The sequence below is a fragment of the Mirounga angustirostris genome, unplaced genomic scaffold (assembly GCF_029215605.1).
Source record: "Mirounga angustirostris isolate CCGP_5_RB_7025 unplaced genomic scaffold, mMirAng1.0.hap1 SCAF_3, whole genome shotgun sequence".
NCBI lineage: Eukaryota > Metazoa > Chordata > Mammalia > Carnivora > Phocidae > Mirounga > Mirounga angustirostris.
Window position 1 is genome coordinate 167703088 of NW_026991711.1, and position 20465 is coordinate 167723552.

At 41.0% G+C, this 20465-nt stretch overlaps 1 protein-coding gene across 2 annotated transcripts in view; it reads right to left on the bottom strand.

The window, feature by feature from the left end:
- PLEKHM3 (pleckstrin homology domain containing M3) overlaps window positions 1–20465 on the bottom strand; it is a 181040-nt gene that overhangs the window by 143885 nt on the left and 16690 nt on the right. The window contains exon 2 of one of the 2 annotated variants that reach the window (XM_045868108.3): window positions 14564–15429. In XM_045868108.3, coding sequence (XP_045724064.1) covers window positions 14564–15161 — 598 coding nt within the window. In that variant the 5' untranslated portion in view covers window positions 15162–15429. Of the gene's footprint in view, window positions 1–14563; window positions 15485–20465 lie in introns of both variants that reach the window. The other variant, XM_045868106.3, reaches the window with a different exon arrangement.

A 20465-nucleotide genomic window follows, 5' to 3' on the forward strand; every position in this document is an offset into this window, starting at 1 on the left:
AATGCCCAGCATATAGTAGGTATTATTTCTTTCCCTTCCCCTGTTTCATGAGTTTATCTGGTTGTGCCATCATTAATCAATGCTTAGCTGTAACGTATGCAAGTTTAGTACTTTAATAGAAGGAGACTGTCGGGGCGCCTGAGTGGCTCAGTCGTTAAGCGTCTGCCTTCGGCTCAGGTCATGATCCCAGGGTCCTGGGATCGAGTCCCATATCAAGCTCCCTCCTCGGGGGGAAGCCTGCTTCTCCCTCTCCCACTCCCGCTGCTTGTGTTCCTGCTCTCGCTATCTCTGTCTCTGTCAAATAAATAAATAAATAAAATCTTTAAAAAAAAAAGGAGACTGTCATTTGGGAGACTTCCTGATACTTTTATCAGGCGTGAAAAGGACATCCATGCAAGAGGCAGCACCCCTCCCTGGTAAAGATTTTCATTTCTGAAATTTTCATTTCATTCTGTTTCTTAATTTCTTTGCTAGCACACATTGGAGACAGTCATAAACTAATTGAGTCATTCCCTAAAGAAGACAAATCACACTCCCAAAGGGTATGATTTCTGATCTTGGCTGAAGGAAAAAAAAAAAAAAAAGTAACACAGATCTAGATCTTAAAATAGCAAACCAAAAGAGAAAAGGAGAGAAATGAGGCAGAGAAAAGCCAATTTTACCTGCTTTACATCTCCAGTCCTGACATTCATTAGTATTTCTGTGATAACTCAAAAGCCATTAATTTCTTGCAACCTACACTAATCCCTTTGTAGAGAGAGATAATGGATGCCTATTCTCAGTTATCTGTCTTTTCTGATAATGCAATAAGGGAGATAGTGCTGTTAGAGACGCTGCTGCTACCTCTCCCCCTCTCATTTCCATCAAGCGCTGATGGTAGTTGAATCTTTTCCATAATAAGACTCATAACCATGTGTCCCTCCATCCCCATCTGTCCTGTGACCCAATGGCTCAGCTACGCATCCCTGAGTAAAATAAAAACTACCTTTCTTGCTTTTAGCTAGAAATTTTTCTCTTCTTTTCTTTCCTCCCTGAGAGCTTTTTACAATAGCAAGCACGAATTAGAAATTCTACTTTAATTGGGCCCAAGCCAGCAGCAAACCTGATTAAAAACTCACCTCTTTCTGACTGTCCAAGCTAGGGTGGTAGATGCCAGCCCGGGTGGACCGAGTTAGAAGTCCTGCCTGGGTGTCTCAAAAGTCCCTTCACCTTCTTGATGCAGAGTAAGGGTAGAGAATGCATTGTGTTTCCAGATTTTTCAACCACCTGGCTCAGCCCTCTCTAAATAGGTACATTAAACTGAGACAGAAGAGATTGGTGTTGATCATAGGAAATGGCCCATATTTATAGGCTGCAGTTTGTAGCGTTAATTTCTTGAAAAAGAACAATCAAGTAGAGAGCAAACATGATCAGAAAGCTATCCTCTGGGGTGCGTATTCCTCTCTGGAGGGTCTGTTTATATCAGACCTTACTAATATTTCCTGTGTGAAGTATTGATGGTTTTTGAGTTGTAGAGGGCTAAAGGACGACCATTTCTTTTTTTTTTTTTTTTTTTTTTGACCATTTCTCTTTAGTCTCAAACAACTGCTACTTTCTGTTTCTATATGAAGTTTATTTTTAATATTTATGCTACAGACAAATCAGAAGGTATATATTTAAATCTAAGCTTTCATTAACTTATAGTTCAACTTTTATTTCCCGAGACCATATCATTTCAACTCATTTAATTAACCTCCCACACATTATTGTAAAGTGTTCAATTTCACAAATGAGTAATATAAAATCTATTTTAACTAATATCATAAATGATTCAGATGGGATCATTGACAAGAATTATCACCATTTCCTCAATAAATTAGTAAAGGATGCTCAAAATAAATCACTGTACCCAAAAATTTCATACTGAAACCACAAGTAATTCCTTGTGAAAAAGAGGGGAAAAAACCCCCAAAACCCAACTCCTGAATTCTTCATTTCCCCATTGCTTTCCACTTCGGCTAGTATGAAGACCTGGTTCAGTTCCTCTGCAGTGAAGACCCCTTCTTCCTCTTCTCTTCAACCTGCAGCACCAGTGCAGCGGTTTAAGGACAATGATTGCTAGTTACTGAAGAGGAAGAAGGGAATTTTCCCCATCACGCGCCTGATTCACTTCTGTACCGCCAACCTGCCAGAGTTCCTCTTTTGCTCTTATTTCCTCTACCTATTCTCGGAAAAGTTTCCTTTCTCATGGCCACCACCCTAATCAAGGTTTTTTTTATTTTTTTTATTTTTTATTGTGGCATAATTGACATATAACATTATATTAGTTTCAGATGTACAATTCAGACATAATGATCTGGATATTTGCATATATTATAAACCGATCACCACAGTAAGTCTAATTAACATCCGCCAGCATACAAAATTACAGAACATTTTTTTCTTGTGATGAGAATTTTTAAGACATATTCTCTTAGCAACTTTCAAATATGCAATACAGTATTAACTAGAGTTGCCATGCCGTACATTACAACCCCATGGCTTTTTATTTTATAACTGGAAAGTTGTACCTTTAAGACCTAATCCAGGTTTTAAATGAGCTCCCACCTCTAGTCCGCCTTCCTCCTGGTCATCTCCCACACTGTTACCTGGGTCATGCACCACCCCTCCCACCCAGTAAAGTTCAAACTCCTTAAGACATTTTATTATGGAAAATTTTAAACACACTCCAAAGCATGTAGAAGAGAAAATAAACACCCAGGGATCTATCCCTCAGCTTCGAAAATCAAGTTTCTGCTATTCTTGTTCTCTATCTCCCGCCCCTCTCCAACTCTGGCTTTTTGTCGGTTGTTTTGGCTGCAATATTTGAAAGCAGATTGCTAACACTTTATCATTTCTACTGTAAATACTTCAGGGGAATCTCTAATCTGACAGATAAAACTTCAATACACACACACACACACACACACACACCCCATTTTCACACCCAACAACATGAATAATCCTCATCTAATACCTAGTCCGTATCTGATTTTCCCACATTGTCTCAAAAAATTTCTTTATACAGATAGTTTGTTCAACTTAGGTTCACACATTGATTTGGCTGATACATCATTTAAATCTCTTTAAATCTATAACAGTTCTTTCTCCTTTCTCTTTTTCATGCCACATATTTATTGAAAAAATGAGTTCATTTGTCCTGTAGACATTCTCACATTCTGGACTTGGCCGAGTGTATCCTCATGGTGTTGTTTAAATGTTCCTCTGTTTCCCATGTTTTCTGTCAACTGCTATTTAGATCTTGAGGTTCATTTAGATTTTTTTTTTTTGACAAGAATACGTCACAGGTGGTTGTCCCACTTCTAGGGGTATTAAGATTGATTGGGGGTTCAGAAGATGTTAGTCTGATCCCTCCATTATGACTTTCCCCAGCGACCTTTCACACAATGCAGGCACTTTTCTCCACTCCCCCATATTCCAGTCAGGTAACTTGATACTGTTTCTACCACTCACCCCTCCCAACCTTCGTGCATGTTCTCTCACTGACCTCCCTGTCTAGAGCTCCCCTAACCTCTGCTTATGCGTGTTTTCCTCACACGAGGGCTAGTACAAAATCCTACCTATTCTTTTTTTTTTTTTTTAGATTTTATTTATTTATTTGTCAGAGAGCGAGCGAGGGACAGCACATGCACACAAGCAGAGGGAGTGGCAGGCAGAGGGAGAAGCAGGCTTCCCCCCCAGCAGGGAGCCCACGTGGGACTTGATCCCAGGACCCTGGGATCATGACCTAAGTCAAAGGCAGACGCTTAACCCACTGAGTCACCCAGGCAACCCAAAATCTTACCTATTCTTGAAGACCTTCTTCCTCCCCTCTAGCTGAAAACAACTGTCTTCCTCTGAACCCCCAAGGCTCTACGGCTACACTACTCTGATGACTCAGATTTCAGATACTATTTCACATTTATCACATATGTATTAAATTATGTAATAAAATTATTCAAAAAATCAGAAAAAAATGTAAAAGGCAAGAGCAAAAACTTTCTGCCTCCATATCCCAGCACCCACAATCCTCCTGTCCAGACTATATACTATTTGATATGAAGCCCTCAGACATGATATATATGTCATAATATAAATAATAATTAGAGGTATATTATATTTACTTATGTAATTACATAATTATTAAATGGTTACATACTTTCATTTTTATTACTTTATGTAATTTTATCTTTTTAAAAACCACCATATCCCAGATCACAATAAATGAAAGAAACATTTAGGTAACCTAGTTTACCAAGAAAATCTGGACTGCCTGAGTCAGCACAATGAATGAAGTCACAAGAATAGGATTCCGAAGATTGGGCAATGGTTAGAATGAAAGACAAAGAGCAACATTTTGATGTTTTCAAAGAATTCAAAAGCCCAATGTGGTGCCAGTATTCCAAATCAAAGTTATCCTGGCAAATCAAAAGCACACATTTAAATTCTTATTACAAGATTAATAAATGTGAAAGGAAGCCAAAGTGGAGAATGAATGGAGAACAGCCATACACTTCAGTGTAACACCATCTAAGACAAGCCTGAAAGGACTGCCTTTCAAAGTTTGGCAGATATATTACATTTTTTCTGTGGTGGAAGGGGCTAGGGGGCTCTTTTGGGTCTCTTGTAAATAAGAGCACTAATACCATTCATGAAGGCTCCACCCTCATGACCCATGCACCTCCCAAAGGCCACATCTCCTAATATCATCAATTTAGGAGACAGCCCAACTTATGAAATTTGGGAGTGACACAAATATTCAGACCATAGCACTAAACAGGGACTCATGTTGCTCAATTTCTATCATATCTTTAGTCCTGACAATTCATTCTTTTATTCATTTCAGTGGATCCCAGACACAATCCCCACAGCAGTTTTTCCATACTTCTTTACTCTTGCCAAACACCTAATTCCACTGTCTCATTTTGTGCACTGCAGAGAGCTCCTTTACATATACTATGCTTGGCTTCATGCCAACGTTGCATAACCAATGTCCCGCACAAGTGCTCCAGAGCACAGTGGTTAAGGCCATAGGTGCTGGAGCCAATGAACCTAAACTGAAATCACAGTTCTGCCCTTACTGGCTGTGTGACCATGGCAAATTACTTAACCTGAGCCTCAGTTTTGTCATCTTTAAGATGGGCTATAATAATAGCACCTCCTCACTGTACTCTTGTGAGAAAGAAATGAGTAGCTCTTAGAACAATGCCTGATACATCATGAGTATTCAACAGATGTTTCTTATTTTGGTCGTCTGGTCTCAAAAGAATCTCCCTGCCTCCCTATTAAAGCTAACCCTACCACCTCTGCTCTGTGCCTAATTCCTTCCCACTTCTTCAGAATCTCTTCCTCTGCAACATCTTAATATTATCCCTCCACTAATCTCTTTTCCTCCTGTCTTCCAATACCCTAAGGTTTGTTGTGTCTATTAAAAAAGGATTCACTTGATCCTACCTCTCGTCCGGCTCAATCTGTCTCCTTCCTTCGGAGGCCAAATTCTGACATTGCCTCCATGTCCTGTTCCACACAATCTGGCTTCTGACCACTGCTCTGACCTCATCTCACATTCCTTCTCTCATTCCAGCCACATTCTTTTATGTTCTGTGAGCAAGTTGAGTGCATTCTAGCCTCAGGAACTCGGAGGTTGCTATATTCTCCATTTGGAACTTCTCTCCCCAGCCCCACTGACTTACGTGCCTCCCTTAGTTTTTCCCCTCAAAGGTGCCATCCTCAGTGAGGCCATCCTTTACCACCTTCAAGAGCCCCCTCTCTATCTTACACCTTGCTTTATTTCCTCCAAAGAACTCTCTCCTTCTCGAGGGCAGGGACCTGGATGTCTCTCTCACCCCTGTATACTCAGTGGCTGTCTCCATAAATATTTGTTGAATGAATGCACAAAGGACTCTGCTAGAATCTGTGGACACCAAATGAATCAGACACAGATTCTGTCAATAGATCTATGGCCCAATCAGAGCCCTTCTTTTTCTTTTCACAAGTCCCACTTTTCTCTTTGGCCACGGTCACCCTAAGTTTAGATCTTATCACTTCACAGCATGATAACTGGCAGAGTCTTCTAATTGGTTTCAATCCCTTCCATTCTTTCCATCTGTTAATCCATCCTATATTCTGGGGGGGGGGGGGACACTGAGGGGAACCAATAAATAGCATCCCTTTACTCACCCAAGTTTTAAACCAACTGAGATTGACGGACATTGTCAGACACATGGAGATCAAAACATCAGCCAGTTGGAGGACGCAGCTTAGGGGTCCTCCTACCCCTAGGACTATACATACTTACCTCTGAGTCACAAGCAGTACTGATCACCACAGGCTTCCCCTCCTGGGGGACTGCCCATGAAAGGCTGATGGATGGAGGAACAGACTAGAATTAGTGCTTCCTGTGAGAGAGGCTGAGTTATACACATCCAGTTCCTCTCCTAAACTTGCCCTAAGTTGCTCCTCCCTGGGGGTGGAGTGTGCAAAGGGAAGGAAAGAGGCCAAGAGTGTGAGTCTAACTGATACCCCTTTACACAGACACAAAAGCTACAGGAGAGGTGGTTCCCTGGTAGCTACCTCCACTACCCCTCAACCCTGTCGACTTACATACTTTTTATAAAATACCCTTTTAATTTTGACTTTCAAGTAATTTTCAAGTGCTTCTTTGCTAAACATATCACATTAAGTCTATTTGTTTGGCTTTGAAGGTCCTCCATGACCTCAGACTACAACTCAAAAATACAGCCCTGTCCGGCTTAGCCTCCCAGGCATCCCACACACATGCTATGTTCACCTCCACCTTGGTCTTGTGCTCAACCCTCTAAGCTCACTGAAGCATCCTTTCCTCAATGAAGACCTCTCTAACATTCTAGATTACAATCATGTCTCTTTTCTTTATATTCCTAGTTAATAAAACGCAGTCTTTCAAGTCTGTTTCATGTTATAGTATTCAACTGTATTTAAGCCAGAAACTAGGGGGAAAAGTTTTAAATAATTTTAGGTTTTTGTTCTCCTCATTAGAGGCACACAAGAGAAGTGACATTAACAGGATCCACATTAATCATGACACTACCACAAAAGTCCATAGCAAAGAATATGAAGAGAATAATACTATAGGAACCAAAGACAGGCTGTGTCTTGAACATCTGAAATATGCTCCACAGGCCAACACTCAGTGATGGCTCCCAGATACTTGTTAACAAACTAGTTCTGGTAGAAATGAAGTAGGCTCAAGTAATGTCTTTTCTGAGAGCTACTTTGGAGACCTTTCTTTATGGGTAAAGGAGACTATCCCATTTGCTCTCCCTTCAAAATAAACCTAGGGGAAAAGACATATCATCTGTGCAGGCTCTAGTAGAAATAGACCTGTAACATATCTGGCTACATATTAGCTAGACAGACATACCAACTTCGGGATCTCTTCCATCTAAGTTCTTTGCTATGGGCAACAGTGATAGAGCATTAGTCCATACAGTCCTGGTCAATTTCACTTCTAAGTGTGAACCCCACTAGGAGATCACAGACCCAACTTCTTAAATGCAGAGGCTTTCTGCCTTCTGTGACAAGGGTAATCCCTAGTCTTTAAGAACTTTGTGACCCAGAAAACAATTCCAAACCAACTTTCAAGCTATGCTCAGTCATTGCCATGGTGGGCTTTTCACTCTGTTTCCCTAATCTATAGGAATTAAGTATAAAAGAATCTCCCATACTTAAGCCAGCAGATTTTAAGGTAAATGGCATTTCAGTATAGTATCTTTGGGTAACATACTAGAGTCATAGAAACTTAGAGTTAGAAGGGACTAGAAATCTCTTTGGCCCAGCCCCATCTGAGGTAGAACTTGTCTGTTGCTCATGTCATTAACTAGTCCTCCCACTGCTTTACCAACAGAACCCTAATCTTGTTCAGGTATGGTGGCAGATGCTCAGAGGAGATGTCCTCTCCCTTGCCCCATGGAAAGAAACAAGATTTGTTTAATCCAATCACAGAAATGCTATTTTCCTTTGCCAGACATTGCTTTAGGGGTGAGCATGTGACTCTAGCTACCGAAGGGGTGCTATTAGGGGCCACTGGGAAAGAGACCCAGAGGAGGTGCTCTGCTTTTCCTTCCTGAATTTGGCTACTGATATATAAGAAAATGACTCTTGGGACTACTGTAGCTATCTTGTACCAATGAAGGGAAAGAAGAGACATTACCAGTATACTGAGAAGCAAAGCAGAAAGACGGAAAGTGCCTGGATCTTTGATGAGCCTCGGACCACCTATTTCTGGACTTCTGAAGTGTTTACTGCATATAGTGCTTGATATTCACTAAGTGCTGCACACCCACCTGTGAGACGGATGAAAACAGAAGATGATAAATGGCCTTATTATTTATGCCACCTGTGGTTGGGGATGCTGGTAACTGCTTCTGAAAATATTCGTAACTAATTTAACAGATTTGGAAAGAGATCCCAGGAAGCAAAATGACTTGGCCAAGATTATACCACACAGTGTGCAAGATGAGAGGAGAACTCTAACCTCCAAACCTGGAATCTAGATCATATTGTGTTTATTTGTGGTGGAGGGAATGACCTAAACTTCCACAGGCTTGAGAGATAGCATTATTGAGTGATTACGCACGGCCTCTAATGTCCTACCACATCCTACTGCATGGCCTTGGGTGAGGTCAACTTCTCCAAGACTCAGTTTCCTCATTTGTAAAGTCAGAACAATATCATCTATCATACTAAACTATTATGAATATTAAATAATAGACACATCTTAGCACAGGGCTGAATGTAAAGTTAACTCTCATTGAATGACAGCTCTTATTGATAGTATTAATAACAAACTCCATTCAACTTAAGTTATAGGGAAGGAAAACAGAAAGAGAGGCCATTTCTGTTTTGGAAAACAAAACAAAACAAAACAAAACAAAATGGTATTGTCCTGATGTTCCGAGTACCAACACATAAAATTCAACCTGACACTTCGCATAAGATCATACTTGGTACAATACAAAGTTTTCTATGATATGGTTTATAGCATCAAAAAACTTCCAACCTAATGCAGAAGATGGATATATAAGCAATTACCTATAATTCACAGAATTAAATATGCTGTGAAAACATACAGTGAAGTAAAAAAAAAAAAGAATTTTAATTGAAAAAAATATAGAAAGGTCTCAAGGAGGACATGGCATTTGGATCAGTCCTTGAAAGATAATGGTGGATTCTGAAAAGTGAAAAAGGCCGGGAACGTATTCTGGAAGAAGAGAAAGCATGAGCAAAGGCTCAGGAACTTGAAAGGACATGGCATATTAAAAAATGGCACATAGGTGGGGTGATAGAAGGTGCGAGTGATAAGTCTGGGAAGATACCTGCATGCTTTATAAAACTTAACACTTGATTTTGTAAAGAATGGGGAACCGTGATTCGTTTTTGAGAACACAGTATGAACAGATTTGTGTTTTAAGAAGGTAACTCTAGCAGTTTGTGAAATTAGTAACTATAGTTCTCCTTAGCCAAGAAAGATAAACTATATTAACAGAGCAATCAAAAAAACATCAGAAACTTCATTTTCAGAGTTCTCACATAGAAATGTTAGAATCAGGATATCAGCTGTTGATAAGGAGTGTTGGCTTTCCAATAGCTGCCACAGACCAACATTCAATAATGTAACCAGTGGAAACTATACAACCATATAAAATCAACTTTGTAACCTATTTTAGCAACTTCTTTGTACTGACTAATCTTGCTGAAGGGTGAATCATAAATTCAGCAAGAGACCATGTCCTGGTGACCTCACTTGTTCTAAGCCTGCAGGAATATTCCCACCTCTATTGGCTCCAAGGCTTTTCAGAAACATCATAATTGAAAAAGCAGTCATTTTAGTATAAGTCCCAAATTTGGCTTTTTTTTTTTTTTTTAAGTGAAAGATGGGGAAAAAGGGAATGGAAAGAGAGTAACATAAAACTCAAGATAAAGAAACCATACTGCCATGGTCTTTCTAGCTCTAAAGAAAATCTCTGCTTGAGACCTTCTCCTAAAGTACTTAGAACAAGAAGATAGAGGCATAGAAATGGTACCAGGTCACTAGAGAGTGAAACCAACTGAAACAAAAGCTAGTTGACCACTGCCCTTGCCAAGCACATGAAAATGTGAACACAGTCAGGGAGGGAAAAGGAAGTCAGGTTCGGCAGTCCATTGAGTTTCAGAGCTCCACAGCTAATGCAAAGGATTTCTTTAAAAAAAAAAAAAAGAAAAGAAAAAAGATTTTAAAAATTGCAACGACAGCAGTTCACCCAAAAGTAGAGTAGGTTACAAGGCACACAGAAGTTCTTCAACCATACCCATATTTCCATGACGACTTTCCATTACCAATTTACCGATCTGACTATAGTTAATTAGCTCCCATACAACCAAGAAGCAGGGTCAGTTCAAATATATCCTAAAATGATACAATTTTAGATTTGGGAGGATCTTAGAGACAATTTAACCTGCTTCACTAGGTTTTTAAATCAAAAGCAACAGACGAGTCATTTTTCCAAACCCACACGGTGAGTCCTAATTGAGTGTTCTTTCCACACACCCCCACCTTCCTCTATCACGTGTATACGTTTATAGGTGTAAGTATGTCTGTATGTGCGATCTGTTTTTCATATTGATAACATAGCTAGCATCCACATGTTCATATGACTTTCTATATTCTTACCTTAATTCATACTTACATTTGGATTATAATTCTATGATGTTAGGACCCTCTCTTCCAATCTCATGGGAAATTCCAGGCTGCCTATGGCTGTATTATTACTCACTGAACAAGAACAGGATGACAGTGATATAAAGGGGAAAGGGTTGGTCAAGAGCATGTCTGTACAGAACTCAGACTAGTGCCAGGACTAGCAATGATCTGTTCTGGCAGGAGCTAAGTTTAGGAACTTCCCCCAGGGCTAGCTCCCTGTCACACCTTGCTACAGGCTGCCCAGGGCATGGCAGGAAGGAAAAGAGCTGGCCATGAGGAAGCTTTGTCTCCACTACCTGTCTTGAGAATTTTTAGAAACAACTGCCTCTGATGTGAAGTGATGGATGTGCGAACTAACTAGACAGGGGGAATCCTTCCACAACATACATGTATATCAAATCATTACAACATACACTTTAAATGCCTTCCAACTTTGTCAATTATACTTCAGTAAAGCTGGGGGAGAAAAAACCTGTCTCTGTTTCCGTCTTGCCTTAGATCTAGTGCTTCCCAGTGATTCGTGACCTAACCTCTTCAACATCACTATCCCACGCTCAGATAGTGCAGACAGTCTTAACTGGGTTGGGTTCAAGCCACACTCCATCAGCCTGGTAGGACCCACTGACTCTACCCTTCATCTACCTAGCACTGGCAACATTCCCTTGTAAGAAGCCTGTCCTGGGTCTATCTCTGCCTGAGGCAATAAAACTTATAGAATACATTCATTCATAGGCTTCTAAGTAAGACTGAGAAAGGCAGCTGAAAGATGGAACAAAACCCCAAAGCCCTCTTTCCATAGTAACAAATCCACGGTGTCAGTTCACTTAAGCTCTTCTGTACAGCCAGCATTCAAGGGTATGAAGGGCAAAGTTACAGTCCTCCTTTTGCGGGCTCACTAGTCCCCTAAAGAACGGTGGCCAGCTCAGCACTGTCCATGTATTTTAGTGAATATGTTAAATGCAAAAAACAATCCTTGTTTAGCTAGGCCGCTTTGTGTGTCTCAGTTTTTCCAGGCTTGGTGATCTCCTGAGGGATTAATTTTAGTTCGATGAACATCATCCAGGTCTGTCTCATCCACACCACTTCTCACCCTCTACACCCACAGGGCCTGATTACTAATAAGGCTTTCAAAGTAGAGGGTTCTGGAGACTGAGAACTATTGGCTTCCAAGGTAAGGGTACAGCTCCAGCTTAGTGGTTAAGAGCATGGACTCTGGAGAGAGACTGCCCAAGTTCAAATCAAGGATCCACTTAGTACCAGCTATGGGACTCTAAGCATATTACTTAAGCTCTCTGTGCCTCAGGTTTCACCATCCCCAAAATGGGGTCAGTAAAAATATCTACATCACGGGAGTATTATATGAATTAAATAAGCTACTACTTGTAAGGAACTTAAAATAGTCAGTGCACAGTGTTTGTTACTGCCACCATTTTCCCCTCCTCTTCCCGCCTGGGCTCTCTCACCCGGAGGGCAAACACACTGGGTGCTCGGGTGTTGGCTCTGATAGTGACAAGTAGGCTGTTAGTCTGTTTGATGTATTCTGCTCTCATACATCCCGAGCAAGAAGCTAGGAAAGAAATGACCTTCAAATCCAAAGCAATAATCTTTTTTAAAGAAACACTATCAGGGAACTGGGAAGAGTTGAGGAGTGATGCAGAATTACTTCAAAATTACTTCAAAATTGGGAGCCTGGGTGGCTCAGTCGTTAAGCTTCTGCCTTCGGCTCAGGTCATGATCCCAGGGTCCTGGGATTGAGTCCCACATCGGGCTCCCTGCTCGGCAGGAAGCCTGCTTCTCCCTCTCCCCCATCCCCGCTTGTGTTCCTGCTTTCCCTATCTCTCTCTCTGACAAATAAATAATTAAAAAAAAAAAAATCTTAAAAAAAAAAATTACTTCAAAATTACTTCAAATGATTGCCTTCAGAAAGACTAAATGGCAAAGCCTAATTATCGCACGAGGCTTTGTGCTCACCAAGCAGCAGTCAGATTCTTCCAGAAAGGGGAATCCTAACTGTACCTAGGCAACCCGGGAGTCTCAGAGGTATCTGGATACCCCTCCAAGGCCAGGGCAACATGCTGCCAACACAAGGGGCCACTTTATAAGCCATATCTGTTTGATTTTCTCTTATCACAAGGCTAGTGCAGGGCAGCCTTTGAGATGAAAGCAAATCTTCATTTTTCACTGCTGCTAAAGAGCTTCACAGAGAGGATGTGCAAGGTATGAAATGCTAGATGATGGCGCGAGGCCCTCAGAAAAGAGGGTGGAGGTTTTTTTTTTCTAGAAAGACGAAAACTGGCTAAAGAAGTTATTGTTGTTAATTTAGCAGCTTATCAGAATTACATTCATTTCACATTTTAAACAATTTTTTTGAGCATAAACTATGTTCAGAGCACCATGTTGAGGATAAAACAATGGGTAATAAACAGTCCCTTTCTCAGTGACCAGAAGATAGTAAACAGCTGATCACAAATCAGTGAGAGAGGGAATGTATGGTTCACTTCCCACTAACAAACCCGTTCATAATATGAGAAAGCACACTTCAGGAAGGCCAATTTAAGAAATCCTTACTGTGAGGCCCTTTTATAAAAGTCTATGCGAGAGTAAAGTAGGAGTGATTGGAAGTGTCACTTTGATTCTCATTGATGAGTTTCAAATTCCTTTATTTTTATTTTTTTTAAAGATTTTATTTACTTATTTAAAAGAGTGAGAGAGAGAGAGAGAGTAAGCACGAGTAGGGGGGAGGAACAGGGGGAGAGGGAGAAGAAGACCCCCTGCTGAGTAGGGAGACTGAGGCGGGGCTCGATCCAGGATCCCCAAATCATGACCTAAGCCAAAGGCAGATGCTTAACCGACTGAGCCACCCAGGTGCCCCGATGAGTTTCAAATTTAATTAATAATAGTAATATTATTAAATGTTTAAGATATCTAAAAGAAAATGCTGTGGGAAATGAAGACATGGTTTGTCACACCTCACAGAATTCATGTGCACATGTACTGTGCATGAAGTATGAGGAAAAAGAGAAATTCAGGGCCCCACACCATGAGGTCTGAACCAACCTCTCCCACCTTTCCCTCCCACTAGCCTCCATGGGATCCTCTGCTCCCCCCTGCACCTCTCATCTCCTCACCTTGGTTCCAGCTGTAATCCTGACCGAGTGTCCTCTACCGCGACCCCCTTTCTGCATCTGAGTGTCTTTCCCGGTCCAGCTGAAACTCCATGAACTCTCATAAGCCCTTCCTAACAAATCCAGCACAGTGTCTTCTTCCTCTGTCCTCTCAGTCACTGTCACCTGCCCATTGAAATAAATTCCAACAATATAAAGTAAAACAAAAGCCCCCTCACAAATATTTCAGTTGACTTCTACTTCCTCTCACTTCTGGTGCCTTCTTGAGTGTTTGTTAGTGTCTGATCCCCTCGGCTTAAGTGAGAAGTTCTTTAAGCCAAGGATGGTGTCTTTATACATCTTTAAATGCTTCCTAGCACAAGGCTATGCCCAGTGTGTGATCAGATGAACATCTACTGATGTGAACAAGCAGTATCAAACTCTGTACAAAGGCAAATACTACATGAATTATGAGACTATGCAGATTCTTACACACAAGATTAGAAAGGGAGAATTAACCACAGTCAACTTTTCACTCAGCACTTCTTATGAAGACACCAAGGCTGAGGCTTCAGGTAAAGCGTGAAAGCAAATGGAAGAGGGAGCTTAAGTAAGCAAAACCGGACAGGGACACTGGAGAGTACACTTCCCCTGAGGTAAATGTAAGACAGACAAAGGAAAGTCAACGATTGTTCAATAGCAGTCAGATATAAAAACATACCAGTATTCCCTTGAGCATCTTCGACCTTATTTGGTGAGGATGACAGAAAAGCTGGCCTGGTGAAATGAGGGCCCCGAAGACACGGTTGCTGCTGCAGAGGCATGGTTTGGAGGACTAGCCTCCAGTCCACCTGGGTAATATCTGACCTTGACCGAGCATGGCCTGGCTTGAAAGTAGAGGTCTCATCCAATAAGTCATTGACGGAGCGAGGCCTGTCCCTCCGACGTGGACAGATTTTGAAAAAATTAAAGGTCGATGCTTCCTTTTGTTCCATCCACGAAAGATTATCTGGGGCTGTCCCCTTCTGAACCATAAACTGTTCTTTGGCAGGGAAGACATTTTGAGCTTTGGTTTCTAAGAGCCTGCTCTTACAGTGGTCCCAAATCAGGCCCTCCTTGCCCAGGGAGGCAACATTTCTGATAGCACCATTGTCTGTTATGTTAGTGAGGACCTCGTGCCCCACCAATTCAGGGACTTCCTGAATCCCATAAACCTCAGCTTGCTGCACAGCCTTTTCTAGCTTAGTATCAAAAGTACTAAAGAAATCCTCAGTAACTTCCAAGGCTGGGCTGATATCATCCACTTCCAAAGCTTCCATGTCACAGGCTCCAAGAGGCCTAAGGCTCCTCAGCTGGTTCAGGAAAGGGCTTCATGAACATTCATTCACCCAACAAAGAGAGGTGCGCTTCAGCAACTGAGTTCTGGAAACAACTGAAAGAAACCTTCATTCGACTGCCTAGAGCAGGCCAACCACAAGGATAGTTGATGTTTTTTCAGTCATTAAGAGCATTTGCTAGTAGCTACTGGCCATTAGCAGAGATGTGGGAAGACAAATGCTCCTTTGAGATCATTCTTCATTGAGATCTCTGTAAAGATAATAGGAAGTGCTTGTCAAAGCAATGCCATGCAATCCTTAATTTCCTGGAAGAGAAGAAACAGCACAATATTGACACGTGGTTCACTGTATTCTATAGTACATGAATCTGCCCAATGATTTCCCCATCTTTACATCTCTTCTATGTAGACATGCCCCAAGGTGGACAACACCTACACAGAAGTTCCACTGTCAAGAGTACACATCACTACCAGCTTTAGTGCTAGAACCTACACAGAGCAGGGTGGAACCCTTGATAAGGGGAATTAAGGTCAACAGCTTTTACTCATACAGAAAAGCCTTTGAGAACAGTTGTGAAAAGACAGTCCTGGCAAATCTCTGTAAAATGTTGACCTAAAATAGTAAGCAGAGAGACTAGGATTCTGTGTCTGGGCCTACATCATAATCAATCTAAAAGTCACAAATGCATGAGTCCTTTCACAAACTTTGAAAGCGCTGATGGTCTGTCAGGCTAAGAAGCGCAAGGGGGAAGGACCCAGGGAGGCTCTGCCCTTTTATTAAACCCCAAAATTACTGTGTTTGTGCTTCCCAGGCTTGGATTATGTAATACCTACTGAATGCCTATGGACTTCAGAATTCCTCCAGTCAGCTTCAAAAAAAGGCTTCAGGCTCCCAACTCCCAGAGGTTTTGAGGACTGGCCGAGGAGTACAGGTCCAGCCTCAGGGCTGGGCAGAAAATACCCTTCATGAGCACTAACTCACTATCTCTGAGAAAGGCTCGATCTCCAAGGTCTAATTGGCACAGAACTTGACAGTGATGCTATCCAATACGGTAGACACCAGCCATATACGACTATTTCCATTTCAATTTATAATAATCAAATAAAGTTTCTCAGTCACCCTATTACATTTCATGTGCTCAACAGTCACATTCACCTTTGTATGTGTACCCAAAAAATGAACAGAAAAACAAAACCACCATGCAAGGGGCTTTTTGCCCTTACTTACTTACAAGTACGTAAAATTAGGCAATTAGCAACAGCTCTGCATGTCCCTGCAAAGGTTCATAGATGTGCTTTTTCTGTTTAAAACTGCATGATTTTATGGTTCATTAAAATCATTTTTAGCACTTAGGTCATTAACCATTACATTTAAATCAATAGTACCAATCCACATTGCTTAATATATGTAAATTAAACTAGTATATATAGCCCTTTATTTTTTTATTATTATTTTTTATTATGTTATGTTAATCACCATAATATAGCCCTTTATTTTAAAGTATGTCAAGAGGTTTGCAGTTCACAGCAACTCTGTGGTTAACCTCTTGTGAAGTGATAATGACTATGAATTTGTCTACATTTTATATTTTGGTACTTATTATGTTAGCCCTTATGCAGTAAGGCACTGATTGACTTTTAGAGATAAACATCAGTTATAATAGTTGCAAACAGGGTTTCTCTTCCTGTGTTTACAGTTAAGCCCTAAGCCTCTTGAATTGTGCAATAGGGTTTCACTACTTCTCTAATTTTGAAACATGGGATTTTTAGTTTCATCTTCTACACCAGAGGTTATGAAAAAGAAATACATAATAAATCGTGAAACTTTTAGTTCTTTCTTTACTAAAATTTCATATGAACATAATAAAGTCTAAGTGCTAAAAAAAGAAATAATGGGCACAAAATGGAGTCACTTGTGCGGAGCCCCACATCAGCAAATCGACTTATACCTAACCTCAGCCTCAGTACTTTCCGCCTTTCCCAGGAATGTGACCTTTAACCAGTAAATCTGGAATTACCTGATCAGCGCTACTGAGGTAATCTGCCCCATAGATTCCTGCCCTCCCCCCAAAGGAAGGTGACCTTGCTTCTACCCCTTCTGCCTGTAAAAGACTTCCATTTTGTAGAGCTTTCTATTTACTAGATGGGATGTCACCTGATTCATGAATTGCTGAATACAGCCAAACTTATCTTCAAGTTTACTCACTCAAATTTTGTTTTTTTTAACATAAGTTTCCCATTTTATAGATGAGGCACCAAGGTGCAGAGCAGTTAGTTATTCATCTAAGATTGCATTACTCATATTCCTTTCCTTACCCAGTGCTTAAAATTCAGTCTGTTATCATACTAGAAAGAGAGAGTAAATACCTTCAAAGTGATTCTTTCTTTCTTATTTTAAATCAAAATGTCTAGAAATATACTCTTTGTGCTCTCTGTTTAGGTATTCATAGGCTGGTTAGAAGCATACAACCATTGATGGCCATCACTGCTAGCTTGTGGAACACTGTTACCCCACACATCCTAGAACCATAGACTGTTAGACAAGGAAGGGAACTTTGAAGTCATCCTTCCAACTCCAACCTTTCACAGAAGGGGACACCGAGGCCAAGAGATTATGAGATCACATGGACACTTTTGTATGCATTAGGAAAGTCTTCAAAAGAAGGTGCCCTTTGAGTTGAGCTTAAGAAATTTAGAAGGTATTTGCCTGAATGGCTAGGAACAAATTAGAAAGAGTAAATTACTTTTTGATTAGCAAGAGATTTTCAAATTTATTATATGACTTTCCATAGGCAGTGTGGTGAGCAATATAGTGGAAAGGGTCTAAGCTCTAGAGTCAGTTCTGGTTCAACTCCCAATAGTCTCATATGAACTACGTGATTTGGGGCAAGATTTCCCTGACCCATACCCACTCCACCCCAAGTCCTTCTCTAGGCTAACCTGTCTTTCCCATTATAGGAATTCTGATTTTCACTATTTAGTGCTTTCCATTACCTCTGTTTGGAACTTACGCAGCTATTCCCCTTCCTTTCTGATAGAAATATGCATTTAGCCTTCTAATCATACCCTAAAAACCTCTACTCTTCTCTATGTGACCCAGCGTTTTCCTGTCTTCCTCTTCTTCCTCCACTCAGTCGCTCCGGTCTTTCAGTCCCACCGAGATTTACCTTTTTGACTTCCAGTCCTGTCCACATTGCTGGAGGGGTTACTCCCTCTCTCTCTTTTGCCTATCTAATGCCAAATTATCCTTCAACCTAACATCAAGTGACAGACTTGTATTCTCTAAAGATGGCCACAACAAATTCTACCCCACATGCTTTTCTGCAATGAGATCTTGTTACTCCTCCATCAAGAGCTAACTTTATTTTTCCACTCCCTTGAATCTGGGCAGGACTTGTGATGTTTTGATCAATAGAGTGTGGCAGAAATGATGCTGTGCCCATTTGAGGTATAGCCCTTACCTGGCCTGGCAGCTTCCTCTTCCTATCTCTTGGAGCTCTGAGCTGTTATCTAGGAAGTAAGGCTATTTGCTAGAAAGAGAGGTCACGTTGCAACAGGGAGGCACCAGGCATGTACGTGAAGAAGCCACCTTGGATGACAGCCAGTCAAGCTTGCAAAGGATTTCAGCCCCAGTCAGTATCTAACTGCAACTCATAGGAGATCCCAACTGAGAACTGTCCAGATGAACCTGGTAGCCCAGACCGGTGAGAGGCAATAAATTGTTTTAAGACACTAAGTTTGGGAGTATTTTGTCACACAGCAACCAATAATCAGGACTTGTCACTTCCTCAGGGAAACACCCTCTGGTGTCCCACACTAGGTTAAATGTCCTTGTTTAAGTTTCCACGGCACTTGCATGTCTGTAAGTTACACACTTTACATTTGTAATTACCAGTTTCAGTGTCAATCAGCCCCTCTTAGGCAGCAACTGTGTCTATTTTGCTCACCCTTGGACCTCCAGAACACAGGTGCAGTTTAATAAATATTTTTTAAGTAAGTTAATGAATTATTTTTGAGTGGCTATCTTTAGGATTATTAACATTGTTTTCTTCTCCTCTTTTTCCTTTCTTGCCAGTACCTCTGACTTACCACCACTTACCACATGACTATCTCTAGCAATAAACAGTAAAAATAGCCACTGCTTTAAAAGTAAAAAAAAAAAAAAAAAAAACTTAATGAATAAATAAATATATAAATAAATAAATTACTCTTTAGTGTAATAAATGAATTGACAGACCAGTGTGAGAGGTCCAGCTCTTTGATTTCCACAGTACAAATTAAATAGCTAAAAAGCATTATTGAGAGTTACAGTGATTTATTCATTCCATAAATATTTACTGAAGCGGCTACTGAGTTCTAAGCATAGGTGTTACTACAGCGAACAAAACAGATACAACTCCTGCTCTTGTGGAATTTACATTACTACAAGAGTAGTGGAAATCTTACCGTATGCCAGGCACAGATCTAACTGCTTTCGCTGTCTTACCCTCATGGGTAAGGTGTGGCTGAGAAGGCCTCCTGAGAAGGAGGTGCATTCTTCCATATCCTGTGTCAATCTGATCCATCCCATCCCAAATCCCAGCCCTCTATGAAGTCTTTCCTGAGGACTCAGTCCTTTCAGGTCTCTTCCTTCCCTGAATGTCTAACCCATCACTGAACAAGTCAACTTTGTAAACCGGCTTTTTCCCCCCAATTAGACTATGAGCTTCTTGAGGGCAAGCCCCATCTTCACACCTGTGTCCCTGTTCTCACAAAACCAGAAAGGTCTTCCTGCCTCTTGCCTTCCTCCCTCTAATGCAGCCTCCACATTTCTTCTCTTAACCCTTCAGAGTCTCTCCAGTAGAACAAGAGTCAGCAAGCATGTTCTGTAAGGGGTAAGTAGCTTTGGCTTTAGGAGCCGTACAGTTACGTTGGCTACCACTCACCTCTACTGTTGTAGTGCGGAAGGCAGCCACAGACAATAGGGAAATGAATGGGCTTGTCTGTGTCTGGTAAAACTTTACTGACAAAATAGGCTGATAAACAGAATGTGGTGTATATCTGTACAACAGAATAGAATTCAGCCTTAAAAAAGCAAGGAAATGGGACGCCTGAGTGGCTCAGTTGGTTAAGCGTCTGCCTTCAGCTCAGGTCATGATCCTGGAGTCCCGGGATCGAGTCCTGCATCTGGTTCCTTGCTACATGGGGAGTCTGCTTCTCCCTCTGCCTCTGCTGCTCCCCCTGCTTGTGCTTGCTCTCTATCTCTCTGACAAATAAATAAAATCTTTAAAAATAAATAAAACTAAAA